Source organism: Pleurodeles waltl, chromosome 11, assembly GCF_031143425.1.
Source record: "Pleurodeles waltl isolate 20211129_DDA chromosome 11, aPleWal1.hap1.20221129, whole genome shotgun sequence".
Lineage (NCBI taxonomy): Eukaryota > Metazoa > Chordata > Amphibia > Caudata > Salamandridae > Pleurodeles > Pleurodeles waltl.
The window spans coordinates 593,928,129-593,953,643 of NC_090450.1; the positions used below are offsets into that span (position 1 = coordinate 593,928,129).

The window sequence follows — 25,515 nt, forward strand, 5'->3', positions numbered from 1 at the left end:
TGTCCAATGTGGCCATGGAAGGACATTTGCCGTCAGAAAAAAGGTTAAGGGATTTATTACAAAGTCAAGCTCAGAGTCACATAGACAATTGGCAAAACCAAGTTACAAAAATTAAAAATCCTCAATGGTTGCCCAAGGTGACAAAATAAGTAATAAGTTCAGGCAAACTAACATTAATAACACTAAGCATTCAAGGAGAATAATACAAATTGTTAAAATGAATATTTGTGATACAGAAATCAAGAGCTGCTCAGGATTAGCAATCACTTGTCAATTCAAATCAGCAGGGTTTTAATTTTGGCTGGGTACAGGGAAGCCCTACAGTTGGCCAAATCAGGGAAAGACATGTGTAGGGCGGAATACATACAGGCAAAAGACAAACAGAAATAAATGGACAAAAAGTAGTTTGAAAAAATAATCTTAGGCAAAAAGCTACTAGCTAGGGTGGGCAAAAGATAGGTAAAAAGGGAAAGTGTCAACATGTCAGAGCCTTGATCAAGAGATTTCTGTAGGGGGTAAAAATAATACCTCAAAGTCTCAGCAAGGCATCTCAGAGGGGCAAAGGCATAGAGGAATATACCTCTCCAAGGGGCACAGCATGCAGGGTTCCTCATCAGCAAAGCATCTGGTCACATGACATCAGGAAATCTGACCAAAGTCCAGCTGGTCATCGATATATTTTTACAGCATTCTGATTCAGCAAAGGTAACAGTCCACATTACATTGAAGAGGGATTATCCAATAGAAATCGATCACACAACTCCAAACTGCAACAGTTCAATATCTTCCCAAGTCTGTCATGAGAACAACTTCCATCCATATAGCATCACACGAGTTTGAAACAATTGTATTTAATAATTCAGCTTGTTCTACATTCGACAATGTTGCACTTCTCTCTATTTCTAAGTCAATAGGGGTCTATTACCAAAGCTTGTCTTGTTGTGGGAACGAACTCTGAAAGAAAGCTCATGTTAAAGAAATAAATCAGCATTCTTCGCACAGTCACAGAATTCAGGATTAACAGACCTCACTTAGGCTAACACAAGTGAATTAATACAGCACATAAATACATCAAAAAAACATTTTATTATGTGAACTATGATTTCTACATTAATAATTCTTCATTCACATTTAGATTTCCACAAAATCTTTAAATGAAATAACTCTGGCAATATATTTCAGTCAGTATAACATAGAACTACATTTCTCCAATTTTGCATGCATATTTAGTTCATTAATCATTAGACATTCAATATCGTTTCAATACATTCTATTAGTCAAGAGTCTGATTTACATCATCATATCAGTTTAGTCCTTCAAACATTTAATTTTCCTTTGATACCACCCCGGTTTCTAACACCAGACTAAACAAATGCACATCTAAATTGACTTGTCAATGCAGCTTTTACATTCAATCCATCAGCACTTTGGTTAACATGAGGCCTACACTGTCACATATAGATGAGTTCTGACATGAGGGACAGCACTAAAATTTCAACTACATCTGCCACAATAATGGAAACATAATAACAGAGTTATTTTGTTTAAGGTTACTGTAACATGAATGTTAACAAAAGTTTATTAATGCTGAATTTATAGTTTTCCTATTAAAATGTGTATTAATTGAATGATTAATGTGCTGTTTTTATTCACTTACATTAGTCTAAGTGAAGCCTGGTAGGCCCTGTATTTGTGACTGTGCAGGAAATGTCAAGTCATCGTGCTAACCTGTACCTTTCTTCCAGATTTCCTTCTCATGAGAATGCTAGCTTGGTAACTGATGCCAATTGTTTTACACAAAGTTATATTAGGAAGTAGTCCTTGAGGATGGGCCACTTAGGACTGTGGACTGACCATGTATTCAAATGTTGCAATCTTGCATGGAAGAGTACAGATAGACAACGTTCTCATGACAAACCTGGAAAACCATACCAATGTTTCAAGCTGGAGTCGCATGATGGATTTCTACTGGATGTTACCCCTTCAACATTAGGTGGACTGTTGAACTGATGAATCATCTTGCCTTATGAACTTTAATATGATTATCCCTAGCTCGATTTTGCTCAGGACCAGAAAAAAGACACAATGCATAAGAGGAGCTATCCTTTCCCAACTGTTTGCCCATCCCATGTTGTCTGCTGACCCCCTTGGACTCTGAGAGGTATTGTCCTCTCTGCCCTTGTCCCTTTGAAATGCCCTGTTGAAAGTTAGAGATTTTTTTCCCTAGCCCAAAGAAGACTCAACAGATATATCTGCTGAAGTTTTGTATCGTACTTGTAGAGTGCTTAGTTATCCTAATGTCAGGATGCCTGAAGCTATTTCTTCACCTAGGTCAACCCTTGGTAATACTGCATCTTTGTAACTTTGTCTGGAGCAATGTCTACATGAATTTGAGCTTAGGTTTATAATAAAACCCCTTATCTTAATTCCCAACTGGAGTTTTTCTTGTATGGACAAATTGGTCATACTTTGTAACTGAATGGCTTGTATTGAAATCTGTTGTCTGGTTTTCCACACTCTTATGTTGGGTCAAAAGATCCATTGACCTCGTTGGACTTTGATTCCTGCAAAGGAAGAAAATGCCCCAGCATGGCCTAACATTAAATAAACAAATTACCTCCTACTTGAACGGCTCCAAGACTCTTGTAAAAGGACCCTACACAGACTTTCAACAGTCTCTGCTTCTTGCCTTCTATGTGACTGAATCACTTCAAGCTCAAACAGCGGAAAAGAATAAAAATCTTCTGTGATGCCCCCTTCAAATTAGTGGCTATGTAAGCAATCATTTACCTCTTATCTTCAGATGAAATGCTGGTCACCATAGATCTGTCAGATACATGTTTACACATATCACTTCACTGAGGAGCTAGAGATCCTTGAATTTCACTGTGGATCAGGATCATTTTCAGTTTGGGGTTCTGCCCTTCAGATGTTCCTTTGTGACAAGAAGATAGACCAATGTACTGGAATTTGCAGTGGGTTGGTTGCATAAAAAATGTGGGACTTCAGCTTTGCATAACTGGATTAGCGGATAATTGTTGGCCCTTTTTAGGTCCTTATAGAATAGCTCTAGGCAATCACCAACAGAGAGGGGGTTTGGGCCAGTTCATTTCAACCATAGTGTACCTTTTCAGTAGTCAGACGTTGTGTGATTCTGAGCACAGGGAATGGTGAACTCTTAAATCAGCCACTGTTTTAGAGAAATTTAGGGTCGGCGTAACTTCCATTTAGATAATTCTATATTAAATATTACAGTTCTTTGATTTTTGCCATGAAAGGTCTGATGGGAGAGCAATCCTGGGAAAAAAGAGGTGATGCAGAGCCAGGAGATCTGCAAATTGTGAGACATTGGGATAAACTGTGCATAATGTAGAGTGCAGGTCATAGAAACAGTCTATTTAGTAAACCCCATTTAACTGTGTCAGAACGACCTTACCTAAGATGGTGGCTGCTTCAAAACGATGACAGCGTGAAGCAACAGCCATTCTAGATGAGCAGAATTCCACTTAAAATTAAATGTGAGCTCTCAGCTATGTTTTACATTTTTCCTACGCCACTCCAGCAATTAATTTAAGCAGAACATTAAGTGGTCCAACTTTTGTGCATCCTACACTGAGGTGCATACTGCCATGGGACATTATGTGAAAGTCATAAAACACCAGACAACACAGTATTTATTTTTTGTGGTGCAGAGAGGGTTTATACTTTATCATGTTTAGAGTTTAGAGTCAGTTACCATCTATTAGTTCTGGAGGATCTTCATACATTATGTCAGAGAGGGGCACAACACACCTACTGGACCAATCAATACCTATTTTACCAAATGCCCATATTGCCAGAAAAGGAGCACTTAAAGAACACTACAAATGCACTACACTATTGCCAGTAAAGCACAGTCACACAATAGAGATGGATGAGATCGACATTTACGAGCCCACATCATCAGGCTCCCATTGGATGGGACCATTTATCAAGAATTATATATTATTCCTCTCGGAGCTGGGAGATGGATGATGGCAGGGCCTGGCCACCAGCCTGTCAGGCACTGCTCGCCAATTGTGGTCTGCCCTATTATCATCATCATCCCCAGGGGTCATTAATGTGCCTGCTAAATACCACAACTGGCAGCCAGCCCTGCTGCAGATATGCAGCTAGATTACCTGCCTATTAGCAACCCTGCCCATCTCGATGCCCACCTCCTATGCCTGCCTGGCAGACACCACAATCCCTGCAGTACTCTATTACCATGTCCCCATTGCCTAATGGCCTCAAACTAATTCCTCCATCTATGCACCAGACGTGAGCTCCCAAAGCATTTCAGTGAACCCCTATAGGTCTGAAATGTTACTTACCACCCTACTGTTGCTGCAGGCATAGGCACTAAGAATGAGAAGCAGTAATCATAGCTGCAGGAGTTCCAACAGAGGGCCTGCATACAGACCAACAAAACCTGACCATGGAAGTAAATTCTGTGCATTAGTTGCACAAGTGACTGCAGCTACTTGACAACTCAGAGTTACAGGACAGCAACCAAGAAGTTCACACTGCGTGCTGCCTCTATATCCTGGTCCCTTGTTTTGCTGATTTCTCCAACAAGGGTATCAATGAATGGTGGTACATAACACCTGGGAGTTTGATGTGAGGTTTGGGGGGGGTTGGGGAGGGTGCAAGGGGTTTAGAATATGAGAGGTGAAAAATTAGCTCGGTCTGTAGTTTAAAGCAGAGGATGGGTGGTCAGATATCAATTAATTCCCTGAATAAAGAGGTACAGGCAAATAAAAGAATATGTGACAGAACAACTAGGTCCTAAACAAATATAGCCTAAACCACTACTGCTAAATAACTAAAAAGTTTCTACAACTAAGTACTGAACAACTACTGTCTAAACAAAACAATTGTGCCTGAATAACAATTGCCTGAACAACTAATATATATATATATATATATATATATATATACTGTATATATATATATATATATATATATATATTGTTTTTTTCTAAACAACTAATAAACCATAAAAACCAAAAAGAAAACCTTTTCCTTAAAAGTAGTTGTTCAGGCAATTGTTATTCAGGCACAATTGTTGTTTAGACAGTAGTTGTTCAGTATTTAGTTGTAGAGACTTTTTAGCTGTTTAGCATTAGTGGTTCAGGCAAGTAGTGGTTTAGACCTAGTTGTTCAGGATGTTTCCCAAATAAATATATCCAAAGAACAGGAGGAATTACTATTCTAATTCTAGTCCAGGAATATTTTGGGAAAGGTTTTTTCAGGTATCTTGCAGTAGTGTCAGAAAGAAGGTGGAGTCAAAATACTACCATGTCAGTGGACATGTTCACCAGATCATTAAGGTCCTCCTTTTTAGCTATCCATCCTGCCTGAAGTATTACTGTACACATGGAAGCAATTTCATATTTTGCCCTGAATTTGAACATAGTAAAACTCAGTTCCGCACTGCTTGCAGAAACAAGGAGAAGCAAGCAAAAAAGGTTTCTGATTACATGCGATGATGCAGAATCCGACAAATACAAATACTTAAATAAGTGAAAAGCCAATAAGAAAGTCTGACTGATAACATAAGATTACCTAAGTCTAAGTACACCATCGCCTGAGGGGTTGTGAGACTCACAAATTGTCGCTCGCTTATTACAGTTTCTACCAGCTAACTCATGAGATGGCTAGTGATTGCTCCACAGAAAATGAGAGCCTTTATCTTAATAGCGAACAGGGCTGGGCAGGCCTTTTATTTTACCAGGCATTTCCCAAGTGGGTTGGAGCTCTAGAAGGCTGTTTCAGAATGCACTGGACCACTCCTGGTGCATCAGTCACTTTCCCCAGCTCCCTGGAGCTAACAACTGTAGCAAACACAGGGAAGCTTCAAGAGAGAAAATGAGGGGGAAGGTACAGAAATATTAATCAGAGAGAGAGAGAAGAGAGGAAGAGAGAGAAAGTGACAAAGAATGGATGTACGGAAAGAGAGAAACTGTGAAGGAGACAAAGGGAGCAGGTCTGGTTTAAGCATTTATGGAAGAGCTGTGTTTTCTTCCCAAGAACGGCACTGAAAGTGAAAGCTTTGACATCAAGGAATGACCACGTCAGAAAGCATGAAATCAATACGGTTCAGCTTGCTTTTATCTCACTAACAAATCCTTTGGACAGGCCAACTTCTGATCACGAAATGTGAAATCAGGAAAAGTGCTCAGACCTTAAAACAAAACAGAAATATATTTGTTGCTCAAAAAATGCAGTTATCCTGGATATGCTTAAATTAAATACCTCATTTGTAGTACTGAGAGAATCCTGAATGCAGTCCAAATTGCCATTTGCGGGTTTTCAGGACTTCGTACCCCTGAAATATTCTTCTCCACGTGACTTTCACTTGACTTTTGTCCTGTAAATCCTGGCAGATAATGTACATGGGTTGGGGGGAGTGCACCATTCCAAGACTGGACCTCAGAATGGGGTAAAAAGCAGTAATGGCTCGTTATCTCCTATTCTGAGGTCCAGAACTAAGAATTATGAGCAGCCGTGGCCTGTCCTTTTGCCTCTCCGGAAGAGTGTCTGACAAGCTGAGCAAAGGCCAGCCTGACAGACACTCTTCATTTTCAGGTTAGGCAGGCAGGACCTAGACGTGTGCTATTGGAGAAGGCTCCTGGCTGCCTGAGCTGAACTTTGCTGGGCTGAGGAGGTCACAGCTCCTGTGGGAGTGACCTCCTCCGCTTAGCAAAGGTCCTCAAAACACTTCCCCTTGTGATGAGGGGTACTGTCACTCCTTGCCTCAGACCTGAGTGCGCTCAGGGAAAGTGTAACTCAGTGACACCTTGATACAGAGTGGGGTGGAATCAGCAGTCTTATTGATCCCATTCCATGCTGTGACGAGACTGGGACTGCTGCCTTCCCTCTACGAATGACGAAAGGCAGCAGTCCCAACTCTCCTGGAGCCTCTGAGGATGAGCTGCATTTAAGTATGTGTGTGTGTGTTTTAAATATAAGTTTGAGGTGTGTGGTGTATGTTTGAATATCTGGTAATTGATGTTGTGGATGGATGTGGGTGGGCACGTGTGTGTGTGAATGAATGAGTGTGCGAGTGTGTCCTGTCTGCCCCCTCCCCTCCTAAAATTACAGTCCAACACTGATTATGAGGTAGTACGGCACCCCACCATATAAGTATTCATCAGTACCACCCCAAATACTACAGGATACAAGTGATTACTTAATAGCTGAATATTTCAGTGAAAGATCTTAGTACCTGAGGCAGCAGTATTCCAAATATCAATCCAATTGTAGCACCAAAGTTGTCTTTAAACCAAAATATCACGGCATGGACACATCCTCGGACGTGGATTATATCAGTGAGTTCCAGACGCTGTAAAATCAAAAAAGAAGAGTGTAAAATCTATATCGAGGTAAACTAATCTACGTATGTGTTTAAGAGCAAAACACAATGAGCTCACACTGGTTAGAACTGATATCCACTACATGGTTAATGGATGTGCATGTCAAGGTTTAAATTAAATTAACTTAATGGTAGTGATTCGATTTTCTTCAGTCTAATGTTTGTCTTCTTGGCGAATTCGCAAGCGATTTTAAATAATGAATGATTTGGTGCAGTGTCTCAAAGGTAATATTCTTGACCTAGTGGAAATACATGTAACTTAGTTTGACATCATTTATGCTCATCCATTGAATATTAGCGAACGTAAATTAGATTTCTGATGATATAAATGTATTTACTATCATACAATAAAAACAGATAAAGAAAATCAACCTGAGAGAAGAAAAAAAGATAGGTCAGGAGAAAAGTGAAAGGAGAGAGTTGTTTCTAGTAGGGAAAATGCTTTAGAAGCCTTCATGGTCACGTTAAACCATGGGAGTCAAAAATGTGCCCACGGCCCAGCATCTGGTTTTCTACATGTTTGTACCATCCTCAAAAGGTTTGTTATCAGTTCACCTCTCTGTCCTCTCCCTTTTAATCTCTGTGTTCCCTTCCACCTTTCAATGCAGGAAACGGACTTGTCAATGCGCGGATGGTACTGCAAAGGTACATATACATTCAGAGGAGGTTCAACAAACATAAAGTGGTGATGCAAAGCAGAACTTTTATGCATATATGAAACCAAACCTAATAGATATGGCGGGACCTCTATGAACATCTTACTGTCAGTCTTCTCGTTCTCTTAAGTGCAGGTTACCTTTATCCATTCATCCCTGTAAATAGGCACTTTTCTGGCAACCACTACTACGTTTACCAACTCCCATTTCAGCCACCATGTTAGGTCATAAAGGGAGAACCAACCACTTTCAGGTATATTGCCAGAACTACAGCACAGGACTTTATTTTGCAGATACAATTTTACCATCTAGGCCAACCTATAAGGTCTCCAGCGGGATGTCTCCAATTAAAGACGCCTCTCTGGTCAACTGGTGTTTTTGAGACAACTCAGAGAAGGGCCTGAAGCAACCTCACACGCTTATATCAACTCTGCTCAGAAGGAACCATAGTCCCACTTAAACAGTGACGCCACACACTGTCACCTGCATAAGTCATGAAATAGAAAATGCAGTGCCTCTGACATAATATTTTAAACCTGCATGGTGCTTGTTTTGACTACGCAAAAGTGGAATTATGAAAGAATGTCACCTATCTTCATCGCATTCTTTTATAGTTATGATCATCACCGAGTCCCTCTGCCAGTACTTCCTAAACATAAACATTACCACTGGATATTATATTCTGAGTGCTAATGTTAGTTTTTACCCCCTTTGCACTTTCCCAAGTTAGTTTCGAAGAATGTCACAACGTACAGCTTCATACTCCAACATTTTAGGACAATTAATTTAACTTGAATGTTGTAATTGCAGGTCTCCTCGCACCCCTTTATTCCTTCGAACATCATGATGTCTCAATCACAAACTAATTGCCACGCTCCTACTATCCTTACCTCAAGACATTTTATTTTAATTTTACCGAGATCTTTCTTAAAAAATGTAAGTCAGTGCGCCAGACTAAAATTCAAAGTGACTTATGTTTTTAGTTATTCCCCTTTGAGTACTACAGTATGCTGCTAGGCGATGGACCCGAACCCCTTATTTTGGACAAATGGTTCTTCATCACTTCCTTTCAGATAATCCTCCAGTACTTTAACTAGTGCCGCATGATAGTCCATAGAAGCCAAGGCCGTTATCTACCTTCAAATCAGTGCAGACCTTCCTACTTCCCGATACAAGTCACATGAAAGTTATCAAAATGAAATTTTAAACTACGTAATAGGGGTCACCGAAATCATGAGGAGGAATTGCGACCACAGGAGTGACTCGTTAAAATAGGGTTTGTTTTATCAGGCAAGGCATCATAGTTTATCCATTTCATCGGAATTTGTTTAAGTATCTTCAGCAAATTTCAGCTCTGAGTCGTCCTAAATCCCTCATGACTAAGATATCCACTAATTTGTCGTCACCGGGAACACATGACAAAGAGTGCTGATCTTTCACTGTAGTGTGCATCTTTCCAAGCACTTGGCATGATACATAGGAGTGACTCGCCTAAATCAGCTTAGTTTTATCCAGCAAGGCATCATAGTTTATCCGTTTCATTGGAATTCGTTTAAGTATTTTCAGTAAACGGCTATATTTCAGCTCAGAGTCATCCTGAAACACTCATGACCACCATATCCCCTAATATTTCGTCACAGAAACACATGACAAATAGTGCTGATCTTTCACTTGAGTGTGCATCTTTCCAAGCACTTGGCATAGTACATTATTTTGAGAGATTGTCTTTTAAGTCAGATATATCTCTTAAGTGCGTCAAACACGCCACACAGAGAATCATCTGGATTTGTTAGGTACAATAGGAAAGCATCCACAAAAGTACCACTTTTTATTGTATCTATTCACATTTAAGCCCCAATATTCTTATATTGTCCCCATCTGCAAAAGCCAGTGACCTAGTTGCCAATCGCTAAGAACATGGTTGACTGATTCCACTTTCCCGAACAGCGTGGTGGACTGATACTCTTTCCCTACTCTGGTTAGTGCCTGCCCCTTGACATAGCCTGTCATAAATGAAGGGGAAACACAGTCTAGGATCCTTACCCTGTGGCTCAATACACGTTGCGACCGTTCCTGTCATAGTAAAGGTGACATTGTTACCCTGAAGTTAGTCTAAGCATAACTTGGGTAAGTGGGAAACAAGTACACTTTTTAATGAGCATCCACAAGAATATAACTTTTGAAGTATTCCTCCCTAAGTCTCGCTCACCCTTTTCAATGCATTTTTTTCAGCATATTTTGCTATTCAGCTCCTTTTTTGGCGTTTTGATCCTCCCCATTTGTAGTTTGTAACCACCGGCATACATTAGCAATCACCAACAATAGCTGGGTTATAAACTTTTACAAACATGCATTTCATATATTCAATTACGAGTTGAATAAAAACAGGTACCAGTAACATAATTACAACAGCTTGTTCAGTGAGGAGGTGGGGAGAAGGGGTCCTCAGAAATCGTATATATTTTACATCACGATTAGCACAATTCAGCGCAAGAAACTGAGTCAACACCACACAACACTGAGAATCCATTAACGCAGTCAACCATTAACGATCATCGCGGGTCATTCACAGAATAATGTACAAATCATTACCGCCACAGAGTGGCATACAAAGTGATTAGAACCACAAGACAAAATGCAAGTATTTGTTATATTGCAGCTGGAATATGGCCGAAGTTGCATTATGCAGTAGAAGTGATCAAGTTGGCCTTTACTGGTCCCCAAATGTCCTCGGGCCTCTGCGATGTGGCACTAGATCAGCATACACGAGGGAGTACATCCATATTCAAGCTCCCGAAATAGTCTCATGCCCCAGCGGCAAGCCACCTGTGGGCAGGGGGCGTAGCTTCAGGAGGGCTTTGTGGGGTGTTACACCCCCAATAATAAATGTATTTTGTGATAAATAGTTGAGTGCAGGTGCTTTTAGTCGGGTATGGTGAGGTGAGGAGTGTCAGACTTCACCAGGACTTTTTACACACAGACTAAAACACACACGCATTCTCCCTATCTCTGTTTGAAAAGACTTCAAAAATGTTGGTAAATTTTACAAAATATTACGCTTTCTCTCACTTAGTACAACTACCAATACACATTCCTCTCCCTTTCCACTGCCGCTTAAGCATCTCTCGTGCGCGCTGCTTGTTGTATGATTTAACATCATGTGCCAGCGTGATTTTCGGGAAATCTGAAGCTAACATCCCCCAATCTTACTAATCAAGCTACACCCCTGCCTGTTGGGGGGGCAGGAACCTCACTCAATTAGCCTAGAAAAGGACATTTGGGGTCCAGGGGCACCTCACCATCTATCATATAGGAAATGGTGGTCACAATCTTTTGCCAGTAACTTTGAACACTACTACAAAACCAGGCACTATGAAGAAACCCCGCCTCCGGTGCATCACATCTAGCACAAATAGCATCCTCACTGCAGTCAAATCTTGAAAGTGTGATATAAGTGTAACAGGTGCAATGCAGGATGGGTGTCTGTTGATCATATATAGTGAGGATAGGTTTGCCGAACAATGACTGTAATGGAACATGCGCTGCTACATCTTTTTTAACTACCAAATGTGGACTAGTGGGGAGGAGGATGCCATTAATTTGCAAAATGTGCCAGTGTGCACAGGTAATATAGTTCCAGGTCCAGGGCCTTGAATCCACCATGATGAAAGGGAAGTGAGAGTCTGTCTCATTTAATCCCGGGCTGTGTACTTGCACATGCCATTTTGATTAGCTGGGTGTTTAGTGTGTGAAAAAAAGGATTTGGCGAGTGGTAGAAGTATATTCACAAATAAGTATATTCGTTACAAAAGGACTACCACCTTCAAGTGCCCGATTAGGCCAGCTAGAGACAAAGGGAGTGGTATTCAATGAGTAATTTGTTAGGTAATTCGGTAATGGGCAGACCATAGTTCACCTGTTAACCAACTCCATATGTCAACTGACCCAAACGCCCAGGTTCTTCATCGAGTCATTGCACCATTTTAAAGGGAAGTCTGGTTCAAACCGCATGGTGGTGGTAGTGGATGGAAAGAGCTGAGATTTATTCCAACAAATGAGGCCCCCGATAAGGGCATTCTCTAAGCTTCCTAATATAAAGGTGCATGTAATTCGCATGTAAAGATATTAGTATGTGTCTATTAGTGTACCTTAATGCATTTTCTGAACAATGCTGGCATAGCTGCAATGGGCTGTGGGGCTGGCACAAAAAGGAGCAGTGGGAGAAGACACCCCTACCTCCTGCCAAGAAGATAACTATGGGTGATGCAATGGCACCAATAATCCAGATTCGAGCAGTTGGAGAGGAGTAGGGTAATTCAGTTCAGTCAGAAGTGCTGGGGCAAGCCCCTAATCCGAGGGATCAGGAAACGATATCCCCAGTCCAATGAGTCAAAGTCCTTAGTGGCCTCAGGAAAGATGGCTGCGGCATCCAGCTATGATTCAGATCTCGGCGCAGGCAAGGAGAGTGCTCTAATTATGTGCTGTTGAACGCCCTGGGATAAAGCCCAGTTGAATAGGTTTGACCAGATATGGCACAATAAGAGTTGAATGATTAGCGATTAATTTGGCAAGGATTTTGTCATCACAGTTTATCAAAGAAAGACAGTGGTATGACTTGCATTTATGTGAAGGCTTCTCCGGCTACATGAGGGTGATCAGTACAGCTTTATGTAATGATGGAGGGAGCATAAGCTGCGCCATGGCCTTCTCATACATTGCCAGACGTGGGCAAGGACTTCGGATTACAGACTGTAAAACCTGAGCCCGGTGCCTTGCCAATAGGCAGTTCTCCTATGACAACCATAACCTCTTTAAGGGTGAATACTGAGCGAGGAAGAGGTGCTGCACATCACTCACCCAGCCCAATGCAGTAGCTTTCAGGTAATCTGCTAACTGAGAGAAGGAACACGTCCCCTAAGATGTGCATGGATTTCCAAAATATAGTGAGTGTGTTAAAAAAATGCTAGGGGTATCCTGTTGAAGGATCCCAGTTGCATCCTCCACTTCCACTATCGCTTTTAGGCTATGGTCATTTGATCAGCTGGGTCAGAAATTCTCAGATTTCCCTCCCTGCTTGTATGCTCTTACCCGAGCATATTTACCACAGAATTTACATTCCCTTACGACCACCTCAATAGTACTCTGCCAGCTTATTCCTGTTTTTTTCGTGACCTGGGTCACCCCAGCTCTAGCAAGGGTGAGTTCCAGTTCACGAGACAGGTGAGACAACAGCAATTTCCATATGCCATTTTGTTTATATATACATATGATAAAAAGCCATGTGTTAGTTCCAGTGGAAGAATGTAATCAAACAGGTTGACAGAACATCCATGGTACTCTGCATTGATACCATACAGAACTTGAATCAGTGAAGCACAATTTGCGCAAAATGCTGCCCTAGAGACACTATTCAATCAGTTATTATCCCAATCAGAGTATATAAGCTTCAGTCTTTTCATTGTAGGTGTGTCTGATTTAAAGGTTTATAAGATCAATACGTTAATCTACTTCCATTGCTTTCTATTGATTGCTTTTCATCGTTGCATTATGTTGCAGTATACAATGTAAACCTGATTTGCTTATGATATTTTCTTTTTTTTTTAAATAAGATAAAAATACACAAAGTTATTGATCAAACGGGTGGAAATGTAGTAAAAATATGTGTGTTTACCACCAAATTTGTGTTGCACCACTTTGCATATTAGTTGATCAGTGTTCACCAGTTGCAGATTACATTTTGTATTCAGTTTAGCTGCCTATTGGCTTTTTCGTGGCATCGTTAGCCATTGCAGATGAGACATTGCAGTTGAGCGGTGTTTTTCAACATGGTGAACTGAGCTTGTGTTTTTCGTATTCCTTTCTCACCGAACACGAACAGTTAGTCAGTCAACATGATAAGAAGGACAGTGCAGGGAAAGGTACGGCCTTGGGAGGAGAGCCTTGAAATGCTGGCCAGTTTTCAATCTTTTTCTTCCAACTCTGACCTACAGTAGCCAGCATGTTTGAATATTTCCATCTGAGAGGAGGGGTTTTCTCCAGGAACCCCTTTCCGTTTTTTAGAGTTATATAAAGGTGGCGCTGCTCAATAGCGAGGGAATTTCCAAGACCTCTGTCAGGATTGGACGCTAAATGCCTGACACTTGTTCCGTGAGGGTGGATATCTCTTTCTCACAGTTGAATGGGGTCATGTTCTTGCTGGCATGAGAAAGATGAAGAGCTTTGCTTTGTAATTATGCTATAATATAATCACATATATTTGCTGTGTACATTGCAGTTGAGAATCATTTTGATATATTTTCCTTTCATTGCTGTGACTATTTTTAAACGTGTGCTTTCGACCTAGTAATCTCTTTTTAGGAACCTCGTGGCAAAGTAATAACAAATGTCTTCTTTGAACTAAGAAGTGCATTCCAGAGATTTTTGTCAGCTCGGTCATTAGTGAAAGCAAAACAAGTGGGCAAGTGTTTATGGCGACCGGCAGTGCGCACGCTCTTTTCGCAATCTCCTGTATGCAGCTGCAGAGAACGGAGAGAAGCAGTGATGGAATGGTTGAAACCACGCATCGAAGGCTAGTAGTTCAGGGAGTGAAAAGATAATCATGTCCATAATTGAATGAAGCAAGCATTGAGCTAATGCCCTGATGAAGTCAAGGGGATACAGCCCAGAGACGAAATATGTGTTGGCTGTTTGCTGTTGGAATTGAACTGTCGCTGTTGGAACTAAGCTGTAAATTTTGATGCTGACGGAATTACAATAAATTACTAAAGTCCTGGACTGGATCTTTGCTGATGCTGGATGATGGAGACCTAATGTGAAGAACATATTGTTCTAAGATGAACTTCAGAGTTAATAGTGATGGAATTGTAATCATGTATTAATGACAAGGCATGGCCTTTATTGAATTTGGAAATTGATGCGAGGAAGGTTGAGGCAGATAGAGCCTTGGTCATGGAAAAGGCAAAGAAAGAGGAGAGAATGGCTGAGCCAGAGAAAGCCTTGTATAAGGAGAAGGCTGAGGAAGAGAGAGCCCTGGCTGAGAGGAAACTATTGCTGGGGCATGGGATGTTCATGAAGGACGTTGAACTCAAGGCAGACAAACTTCAGAATCCATCTGCAATGCTGGCAGCATACCTTCAGTGTCCACTGGGGAGGTTAAAGTCTGAATACCACAAGGCCAGGTGCCTAGTTATGTAGTGGGGGATGATGTAGACAAGTGGTTTTCTGACTATGAAGTAGCCCTAAGAATGCACAGAGTCTGAAAGGAGTATTGGGGGGGCTAGTTTACGGATACACGCATAAAGTGGGGAGCAACACACTTCTTACACTTGAGTGGGGTGACCAGACTAAGTACATCCACATCAAAGCCATACTTGTATCTACTTTCGAATGAACACTGAGAAGTACCATCAGAGGTTCAGAGATAGTCACAAACTCCCAAATCAGTCTTGGATGGATTTTTCAAACTATTCCTGCATTTCAATGAATGGCTGAATGAGGGGCAGCAAGGTTAATACTTAGGTTGGGCTGTATAACTTAATCTTGAGGAAGCACATGCTCACTATTTGCTTTACAGTGCTGCACCAGCACCAAGTGGATAGTAAGCCCACTGATCCCAGGGAGATTTCTAAGGAGACAGACCTCTGGGTCAGTTCCAGGGTGTGCAAGAAGGTGTCGGGGTTCCCACCCGAGGAAAGAGGGGGAGAGAAAACTATAAAGGACATCTCACAAGGCCCCTAAGATAGCTCTCAGGGGAAAGGGATCAAGACCCAACCTAACCAGAAGAAAAATGGGTTTGTGGATAAGAACACTTATAAGTTTGTCCCTAAGTGCTATGAATGTTACCCGTTTCGGCATATTAAGGGAGATACCAATTGCCTTAATAAGGCCCAGCCCCCTACAAGAGGGTGTAGTCCTGGGCTGGCCAGTGTAGCTTGTGGGATGGAGATGGTCCTAGTTAGTGTGGAGGGGACAGCTGAGGCTACTGTGGTGTCTCTGGGTGACAAAAAGACTGTGCACAAGCCCACAAGCATTCTAATGGTTCCAAGTACAGGCAGTGGGTCTCCATCAAGGGGGAGAGGGTAAAGGCTCTGAGAGACACAGGAGTCAGCATGACTACAGTCTGGTGTCATCTTGTTCCTCAGAGCAGGTGACACCTAATACATTCCAACAGTTTGTAGTGGCAGATAACTGTTATAGCCACTATACAGTGGATCTGGTTTCCTTCGAATTGAGGTTGGAGTTCAGGATCTCTTAGGATAGCTGTGAGCCCTGCCATGCTTGTGGATTGTTTGCTAGGAAATGATCTAAAGCACACTGCCTGGAAGGAAGTACAACTCAGGTCATACTTGGAATTGTTAGGGTTACTTGAGTGGGTCTGCATGACCATAAGTACATGGCTGCCCAGGAGGGCAGTCAACGAAGCCTGTTAGAATGTCCCAGGCAGCTGCCAAGAAAGGGAAAGCAGCCCTGAAGCTCCCACTACACAGGTGGATGGGGCATCAGAGGGGGCAGCACCTGAGTCTACCGGGAAGGACAAAGCCTCCCTGAGCTTGCTGAATGGCAAGTGGAGGGTGGTGCCACCAGGGAGGCATTCTCCAAGGCATACAAAGAGTGCCCGACCCTCGGGAGGCTTAGGTGGTAAACTAAAGCTCAGGCAGGTGGTGACACCTGTGAATATTGCTTAATTTATTGGGAGAATGACCTCCTGTACAGTGAGCCTAAGGTACCTATGCATAGGGCAATACTTGCATTGGTGGTAACCAAGCGCTATTGGGTCTTCCTACTGGGACTGGCAAATGACATATCCAGGGCAAGGCATTTAGGGCAGAACAAGACCTTTGCCAGGCTTGTATCCCTCTTTTATTGGCCATCAATGAAGACATCCTCAGATACATTCTGCAGGACATCTCACCTGTCATGTCAGTTAGAAAACAGGGAGAAAGCTAAAGGCTCCTGTGAATCCTTGCCTGTCGCTGTATCACAATGGACCCCCAGTACTGCCAAACAAGCTCTCTGAGGTTTCCACTGCAGTCCCAGCTGCTGCCGCTTCACAGACAGCTTTCTGCTCTACTGGGGATTGAGCAGCCCAAACCCAGGAAGGCAGAACAATGCATTTCCTTTAGGAGAGGGGTGTTACACCCTCTCCCGTTGGAAATAGGTGTTACAGGCATGCGAGAGGTAGCCTCCAAGAGCCTCTGGGAATGCTTTGAAGGGCACAAGCGGTACCCTACTTGCATAATCCAGGCTACACTGGTTCAGGGCCCCCCAGTGCCTGCTCTGACATGAAACTGAACAAAGGAAAGGGGAGTGACCACTCCCCTGTCCATCACCACCCCAGGGCTCCTCCAGAGTGTCCCTGGCGTTAGCCATCTTAGATTCCAAAGTGTAGGGACCCTCTGGAGTGGCCAGTGCCAGCAGGTGACATCAGAGACCCCTCCTGATAGGTGCATACCTGGGTAGGTAGCCAATCCCCCTTTCAGAGCTATTTAGGGTCTCTCCTCTGGGTGTTTCCTCAAGATTCGGCTTGCAAGATTCCTCCAGGACTCCTCTGCCATCTCTGCTTCAGCTTCTGACCATCGGATCAACTGCAGACTGCTTCAGGAACTGCTGTAACTGCAACAAAGTATCCAGGATGACTCCTGTGACCTGCAACTTCAGCTCCACCCAGCATTTGCAACTGTTTCCAAGGTGTGCATGTTCTGAGGACTGCCTGTCTACACCCTGCACCAGAAGAAACAAAGGAATCTCCCATGTAGTGACAGAGTCACTTGCCTGCTTCTGCAGGCACCCTTCTGAGATGACAACCGGTACTCTGGGACTCCTATTGTGATGACGAGCATGCTCCCTGGTACACAGGTGGTAAACTGAAGTGACCCAGACTGTCCAAAGGTCCAGCTGTCAAACTTCGGTGGAGGTAAGAGCTTGCTTCCCCGTGTTGCGACAGTACCCCATCTGTACTGCGTCTTCTGCAGCTCCTTGGGCTTCTGTGTACTTCTTCCAAACGCTATTTGTGCACAGCGTAGCCCAGGTCCCCAGCACTCCATCCTGCGATGCACAGCTCCCTGAGTTGTTCTCAGGTGGCGTGGGACCCTCCAGTGTAGTGCTGAGATGACCGCACTTTGCATCTTTTTTGTCCCCATGTTCTGGGACTCCCGTGGGCGCTGCCTGGTCTTCTGAGGGCTCTCTGAAGTGCTGAGAGCCCCTTCTGTCACCTCAGTCTGAGTTGAGACCTCCAAGTCCCTCCTTGGTCCAGGCAGCTCCTTTTTGACGCAAACTGCGTACGTGCTTGATCGAAGGCTTGTTGGCGGAATCAAGTGACACAAACAGACTGCATCCGACAACTCGACGTGGGACATCTCCTGTACCAAGCAGGAACCTGCAGCCATCTTCTTTGGTGCACTTCTGTACTTTTCTTCTGACTGGAGAGTCCACTTTTGCACCTTCTTCTAGGTTGGCAGGGGCTCCTGTCCTTCCTGGACTCATCTTCGACTTCTGAACTTGGTTTCCTCTCTCCATAGGTCTTCAGGTCCTGGAATCCACCGTTTCCTGCTTGCAGTCTTGCTTGGTTGTTGCATAATTCTTCATCACTACTTGTAGTGTGTTCTGTACTTTACTCCTGCTTTCCTGGGCTCTGGGGTGGGGTACTTTACTTACCTTTGGTGTTTTCCTACACTCCCAGTTCCCCTCTACACACTACACTTGCCTTGGGGGGAATTCGACATTCGCTTTCCACTATTTTAGTATATGGTTTGTGTTGCTCCTAGGCCCACTGCAATCTACTGTATTTTCTACTGTTTGCACTATTCTATGACTGTTTACTTACCTGAGTTTGGTTACTGGTGTATATATTGTGTATAATACTTACCTCCAGAAGGAGTATTGCCTCTAAGATATTTTTGGCCTTGTGTCACTAAAATAAAGTACCTTTATTTTTGGTTACACTGAGTATTGTCTTTTATTGTGTATAAGTACTGTGTAACTATAGTGGTATTGCAGGAGCTTTGCATGTCTCCTAGTTCAGCCTAAGCTGCTCTGCTACAGCTACCTCTAGACAGCCTAAGCTGCTAGAACAGTGCCTACATTTCACTAATAAGGGACCTGGTATAAGGTGTAAGTAAGTACCTTAGGTACCCACTACAAACCAGGCCAGCTTCCTACACCCTCCTACATAGGTTGGGATTTACAATAAATACCACAAGGTTTCACCTTTAAAGTATACAAGTTCAGCCTTTCCTGTGGTCAATTTTAAAAGCTGTCACTTGAAAGGTTTACCAGAACTCTTAAAGAGCATTAGCTCTGCAGCAGCTACAGTCTCCTTTTCAGCATGATCATCTTCTTCCAGTCAGAACAGTCATACATCTATCAGGAATGATGACCTATTCGATAGTCAGAGTTCCCCATCCCAGACTGCACACAGGTGTGTGTGTGATTGGTTTGGCTTTATGCCAATGTGCATAGATACTCCTGAACCTTTGAGTGGATTTAGTGTGGGTCTCCGCTGAAGAAGCGAAGGAGACTGTTCCTGCTCAGATTCCTTTGGCTCAATCTTTGGGTGAGATAATATCTGGGCTAGACTGGTATGTGGGCAGTCCCTAAGACTCAACATCCTTCTGTTCCTTTGCCTCAGAGCCGAGGTATTTAGCTTGGCCACAGATGTCAGGCGCAATGCTGACCCATTGGTACTGCGTGGTGAGTTGTATTAGGTGTAGATCTCTTGTTACCGCAATGTCTTTTTGTACGCGAAACCACAGACGCACTCTGTGTCCTTGTGGTCAGGTGAAAGCACAGGTTACAGACCTCGTTTGTGTTGGCACAACGATATTTCAAGTAACACTAGGGCACTTTTTAAAGGGCATACATTCCATCACCCATCGTAGTTTGGATTCTGTAGAGTCAATGGGGAGGACGGAGACTGAGCCCTGATATGGATTCAGTGCCCCAATGGTCGGGAGATTTGAGTTCAGTGTCCTGGTATTGTTTTCAACTTGTCATTTGGCATCAGTAATGAAAAGCTTCTCTAAGAGATGGAACTCAAAGTCCTTTCTGCAGTAGCAGAAAGCACGCAAGTTGAAACTTTTGGGTCCGGAAGCCTTGTCAGTCACGTTGAAACCTGACGGTGGTAAAGAAAATTCTAACAATAAAGTCTGTGAGCATATGCATTCCCTACAAAAAGGGGTGTCACAGCATGTCTTGTGACTTGAAAGGACTTCTTTGAAGAAAAACAATTTGTGACGTCTCAGCCCAACACTAGATGGCAGTAGTATGTAGAGCATGTGAATGTACAGCCACACAAGCTTTGAATATCCATAAAACACTTGAGCAGTGATGGAGCATCTGAAGGAGAGTCCTAGGTGGGCTCCTTCTTCAAAGCGAGCCATCTGTTGTTTTGGATAGATTCTGAGGCCTAGAACCAACAGCAGAGGATGGTCTTGAGGCCGACAGTACAGAATGAGGTGTCGCACCAACTAATCTTTTGGCCCTGATGATTCCTTGGGTTTTTTAAAAGGACCAATGGGCTTCAAGACCTTTGTTCGATTCCGTCTTCAGGCCTAATACCTTTCCTAAGTGCTGACTGGCTGACTGGAGCCCAAAGGATGGGAAGGGCCTGGAGGTGGCATATTCTCGTGTGGGCTGGATGCCAACCCCTAGAAAACATACAGTGGGCTTACTGTCTGTCCTTTGATTACATTTGGCTGGCTTCCTTGCACTCTCATTTATTTGTGTTATATTTGATGGTTTTATCTTCCTCCACTTGCGCTTTTCCTCCAATGGACAAACTTTCTTTAGCATCCTTTTGATTTGCTGACTTGCATCCTTCCACTGCTCACATTTGTGGTACTCATTATTTTTTATCTCTTTCAGCACTCCAGGGAAGTACATGTGTTTTCTTGCTCGATCCCTTGTGTGCAGGTTTCTCCTCATATACCTAGCCCCCACCCCGTGCGCCCCATGTTGCTCCCCCTCCCCTAAGTACTGCTCACCTATTATGTTCCCCACCCCAGACTTTCCTCACTGCTTTTTTTTTAGATTTCCAAGCTCCCATTATCCCCTCAAGCGCGTCCATTGCTCCTCCACATGCTCCTTCATTGATCATCCATCCTTCCCTTCATGGTCCTTCATAAATAGTTTTTTTTGGACAGCCCGACAGCAGCAATTGTGTTTTTAAATTTACTTTTCTAAGTGGTGTCCACCATCTTGGAACGGTAACAAGAAAAGATAAAGAAAATGGCGGCCATTTAATGATATATAAGTGTGCCTATATGATGATGCGCACAGACACATAAATCATCAGGATGGCCCTCCATAGCATCAAAGCATGTACACTGTTTTTCTATTGTTCTTTATTTTTGGCAATGCTGCATAGCATCAGCAAAAAGTGCTGGAAAAGCTGACAAGTAGCACCAGTGAAATCTATTAGCTTTGCCAATGTTTGTTAGTTTTAACTGCAGAATTTGGGCATTATCTCCCCAACTCAATAATGTCAATCTATAGGTACCTTTTGATCAGATTAGCCCTAAGTAACTTGCTATTTCTAGATTCTACTCTTTCATGCACTTCACAAAAGTATGCTTATTTTTTTGCCCTTAGATGTACCGTTACACAAACCTAGAGTTTCATTTTAAACAATAATGGAGCCTTCTCACATCGGAAACTAAGGTATCCAAGACAGTGTATTGTTTCTGGGTGTATCATCAGCTAAGAAACCACCATATCAATGTTTTTAATTAAGATTCCCTTTAAAAAAATACATCGAAAACATAATATTATCCGACAGAAAGAACAGAAAGAGATTACCTCTTTATTAAGTACTTGAAAACCACATAACGTGTTTCTGACTCTCCCGGAATCCTGGAAAATAAATTAATATTGTGACTTAAAGAAAGGAGAAGCATTAAACAAATATAATGTCTTGAGTGATCATTCAGACTAGACCAAATAGGTTACTTGCCAACAGACACTATTATAATTTGGTTTCTATTAAATTCAAACAGTGCATTTTCTTGATAGGAGGGCCTTTTGACAGCCGAAGTAAAACGATTATAATTAATGAACTAGGTGTAAGGACTCCTTTCACCCTTCAAACCTTACCTATCCTAGGCAATCGGCAGTCAGTTTAAGCCAACATTCTCTTAGCGGTACTAAGCAGGATAATAATAGTCGAAAGTGACAGACTTAAGAATAGATAGGAAACCATACGATCAGTTGTGTACAATTTTTCATCTGATAACAGGTATCACAAAGAAATAGGAGTAGACCAGAGAGATATGCCCTACTCCTCTCATCCCCGGTAAAATGCCTCCCTTGGAATCGGTATATAGTCTGGAGAATTATTGCTTTAGGTTTCGGGAGATGCTTTCATCCCTTAAGCACTTACGCCATACAGGCCACGACCCCTTAGATGCAAAAACAATGTACATTAATTAAATGATTCCTACGGTGGCTTTTTAAGCTTGAAAATTAGATATGAAAATATATGTTTTTTGCAGCCAATAGTAATTGATATTGAGTATTACTTTTTGGAGCAGTCATGTTACGGGCTAAGTCGTTTTGTCAGTGAGGCATGATGTTGCTTACAAGTGATCCAGAGAGAATTGGTGCCTCCAGCTCCTTCCTCATCCAGTAAAATGGGCCTTTAATACCTAACCTGCAGTGTGCTCTTGGATTTAAAAAAAAAAACAAGAATAGCTGAAGCTGACATGGACCAATAGGCAAGTTTGGACCACGTCATGCCTTCTTAATGCGTGTAATAAGTCTTTATCTATAATGTTTTCGACAGACTTTCAGCAAGTCCAGTGTTCAAGATGATATCTTCATGAGTGAAACAGGAAATTCACAGACATTTTATGTGCTGCAACAACAGGGCTGAAGTAACAACCTCGACATACTGTAGAGCTAAAGAAGAACAAACAATTACAGTTAAAGGACAACAGACTGTTTAGAGATAAAACAAAAACAAAAAAGAAGTATGGATATAATTCAAATTAGGTAAGAGAGTATACCAGTCACCCAAAACAATTCACTGTCGACATTTAAAATCTATTCCACCCCACCACCAACTTAGTCAATGACAAACTAGTTGTGCAAATCATGACCAAGCACTTTCTCAAGCCCTCAACGGCACAATAAAGGACATATGTTTATGTCCTATCTTGTAAATTATCCATACGATAAACATGCCTTTTCATAACACATTCTTAGCTTTTAATTGGAAAAAGCTAGGCATTGACATTTTTTAAAATGAATACGTTTCTTTTAAAGTAATCAATAGAGGCTGACAAATGAGAAGTACATGCCGACACACAAACCTAAGACCCATTGTAAATGGGGAAAAGCAGAACAACAAAAAATATGAATATCATACATTTTGCATAAATATCCTGGAATTGTGAAAGTAAAAATCTGTATTTGCTGCAAGAGTGGAATAAGACTCAACCCAAAAAGCAATTAGGCTTTTGACTGAAAACACGCACAAATCAAATATATTCTCAAATCCTAGTAATTTCCCTTCTGATGTGTAATAAAAAAGGAATAAACTAAATTAAAAAAACATCTTTCATAAACACAATTTAAAGGTTTTGATCTATAAAAAATTCTAATTATTAACTTAATCACAACGTTGAAGGTGCAACATATTTGAAGTTCTTCTTCTATCCCATTTCGACGGGACACTGTTAAAAATGTTTAGACCAAACCAGATTAATGCAAAATCTGCACCATGAGATGTCAGAAATAATTTATTTACCTTCATTCCGATGCAAAAAGCACACAAATGCATCTTTCAAAACTGGAGGGTTGTAGTAAAGATATTGATCTCCCTTATTCTTTTGAGTTCCTCTTGAGAAATGGAAGGCTGGATATAGAGAATGGTGCTACCAATCATACTTTACTCATTGTTTTAGTTACGTAAAAGCACCTATTGTTAGTCCTTTTTATCCGGTGCTCTGGCAGCCTCGGTCCAGTAAACCAGTAACTATGGGTTGTATCCTAATTTATTACTGGCATACAAGCTTGGTTGAATTTCAAATACAACTGAATAAACCTTTTTTCTATCTATGATCTGCCTCCTCCATATTCTGGAGCGTAGACAGTGATCTGTTTTACAGTCTGTCTGAGGGATATTTTGAGTCTCTTTCCTTTCAACACATACTTCCAGCTAGATATAAATGACAAAGGATGTCAGTGATGGCCCATTACAGAGAGGCTTAGTGCTGGCTCATTTTGTTCAGCTTAATACAAAGCACTGTAATCACCATGATGCTTCTTTTGGCCAGAGGCTGGCGCCCCCCTCCCGGGATCAGTTAAGGCCACGCCCCCCAAATCCACCAGGGAGGGGGGCATCCCCCCCTTTGAAGACCCATCTTCTCCCTTTCACTGACTTGTGGATGACAGCCAGCACATTAAATCATTTCCTTACTTTCCCTTTTTGTTGATCTACCTAATGGTATCCTACCTTCATTGATACATCTTGAGATATTGCTCTCTGGGCAGTAAAAAGATAGGGGCAGGGTCCAAGTGAGGTCAATTACCTGTTACAAATATTTCATTAGTTAATTACTCTATATTAATGCTGTATACCTACGTACAGCACTTACACTTATGTAGATTACACCACCCCACACCTTTGTTGCTATTTGTTAGAAATGGGGTTTCTGGTTGGCTAGGGTATGCACCTAAGCCAGGCAGAACACTCCCACTCTTGTCAGGGCAAGGGAGTTACATGTCCAAGATAACCCCTGCTCACCCCCTTGGTAGCTTGGCACGAGCAGTCAGGCCTAACCCAGATGCAATGTGTAAAGCGTTTGAGCAACACACACAACACACGTGACACAAGATGTGCACCACAAAGTAAACACAACACTGAGCTATGTAAAAATAAACCGTATTGCACAAAAAATAATTAAACCAAACATTACAAGTCAGTAATACCCTGCTACCTTAGCAGTTGTCAGAGCCTTACACAAGTTACTAATACTCTGCAAGAATAAGCAGTTGTCACATTAGAACATGCAAGTACTTAGGATTCTGCAACATAAGCAGTAGTCAGGAATCACAGTAAATAAATGCAATTGTCATAGAAAATATCATAAAAGACTATATCAGGAACCTTATAAAATTATATGGCAAGTCATGAAAAAGAAAACATCCATCAACCTATCATGCCTATAACAGGAACATGTAGCAAATTTACATCCTTAGGAAAATAACCCTGGAGCATACCACCCTCCCAGTGTCCCCAAAAGTACCTGGTTTTTGTAGCACAAGGCACTCTTAGTGCCTGGAAGTTCGATAAAGGGCCCCGCGCTCCTATGCGCTCAATGGGGGCCACACTGGGCTCCTAGGGGAGAGGGGCGGTTGGCACCCTCCCTGATGCACTTAATGGGCTCCTCGTGGGGCCCGCGATTTCTGGGGGTCCCCCGGGCTTCTACTGGCCCTACCATCAAGGGGGGGGCACCAAAAAAGCCC

General features: G+C 42.3%; 1 protein-coding gene across 4 annotated transcripts in view; it reads right to left on the bottom strand.

Annotated features, from left to right (window-relative positions):
* LOC138265921 (tetraspanin-15-like) overlaps positions 1 to 25,515 on the bottom strand; it is a 162,627-nt gene that overhangs the window by 11,288 nt on the left and 125,824 nt on the right. For all 4 annotated transcript variants that reach the window (XM_069214110.1, XM_069214109.1, XM_069214107.1 and 1 more), the window contains 2 exons: positions 21,847 to 21,900; positions 7,250 to 7,366 (listed from right to left, as the gene is read on the bottom strand). In XM_069214110.1, coding sequence (XP_069070211.1) covers positions 7,250 to 7,366; positions 21,847 to 21,900 — 171 coding nt within the window. The remainder of the gene's footprint in view (positions 1 to 7,249; positions 7,367 to 21,846; positions 21,901 to 25,515) is intronic.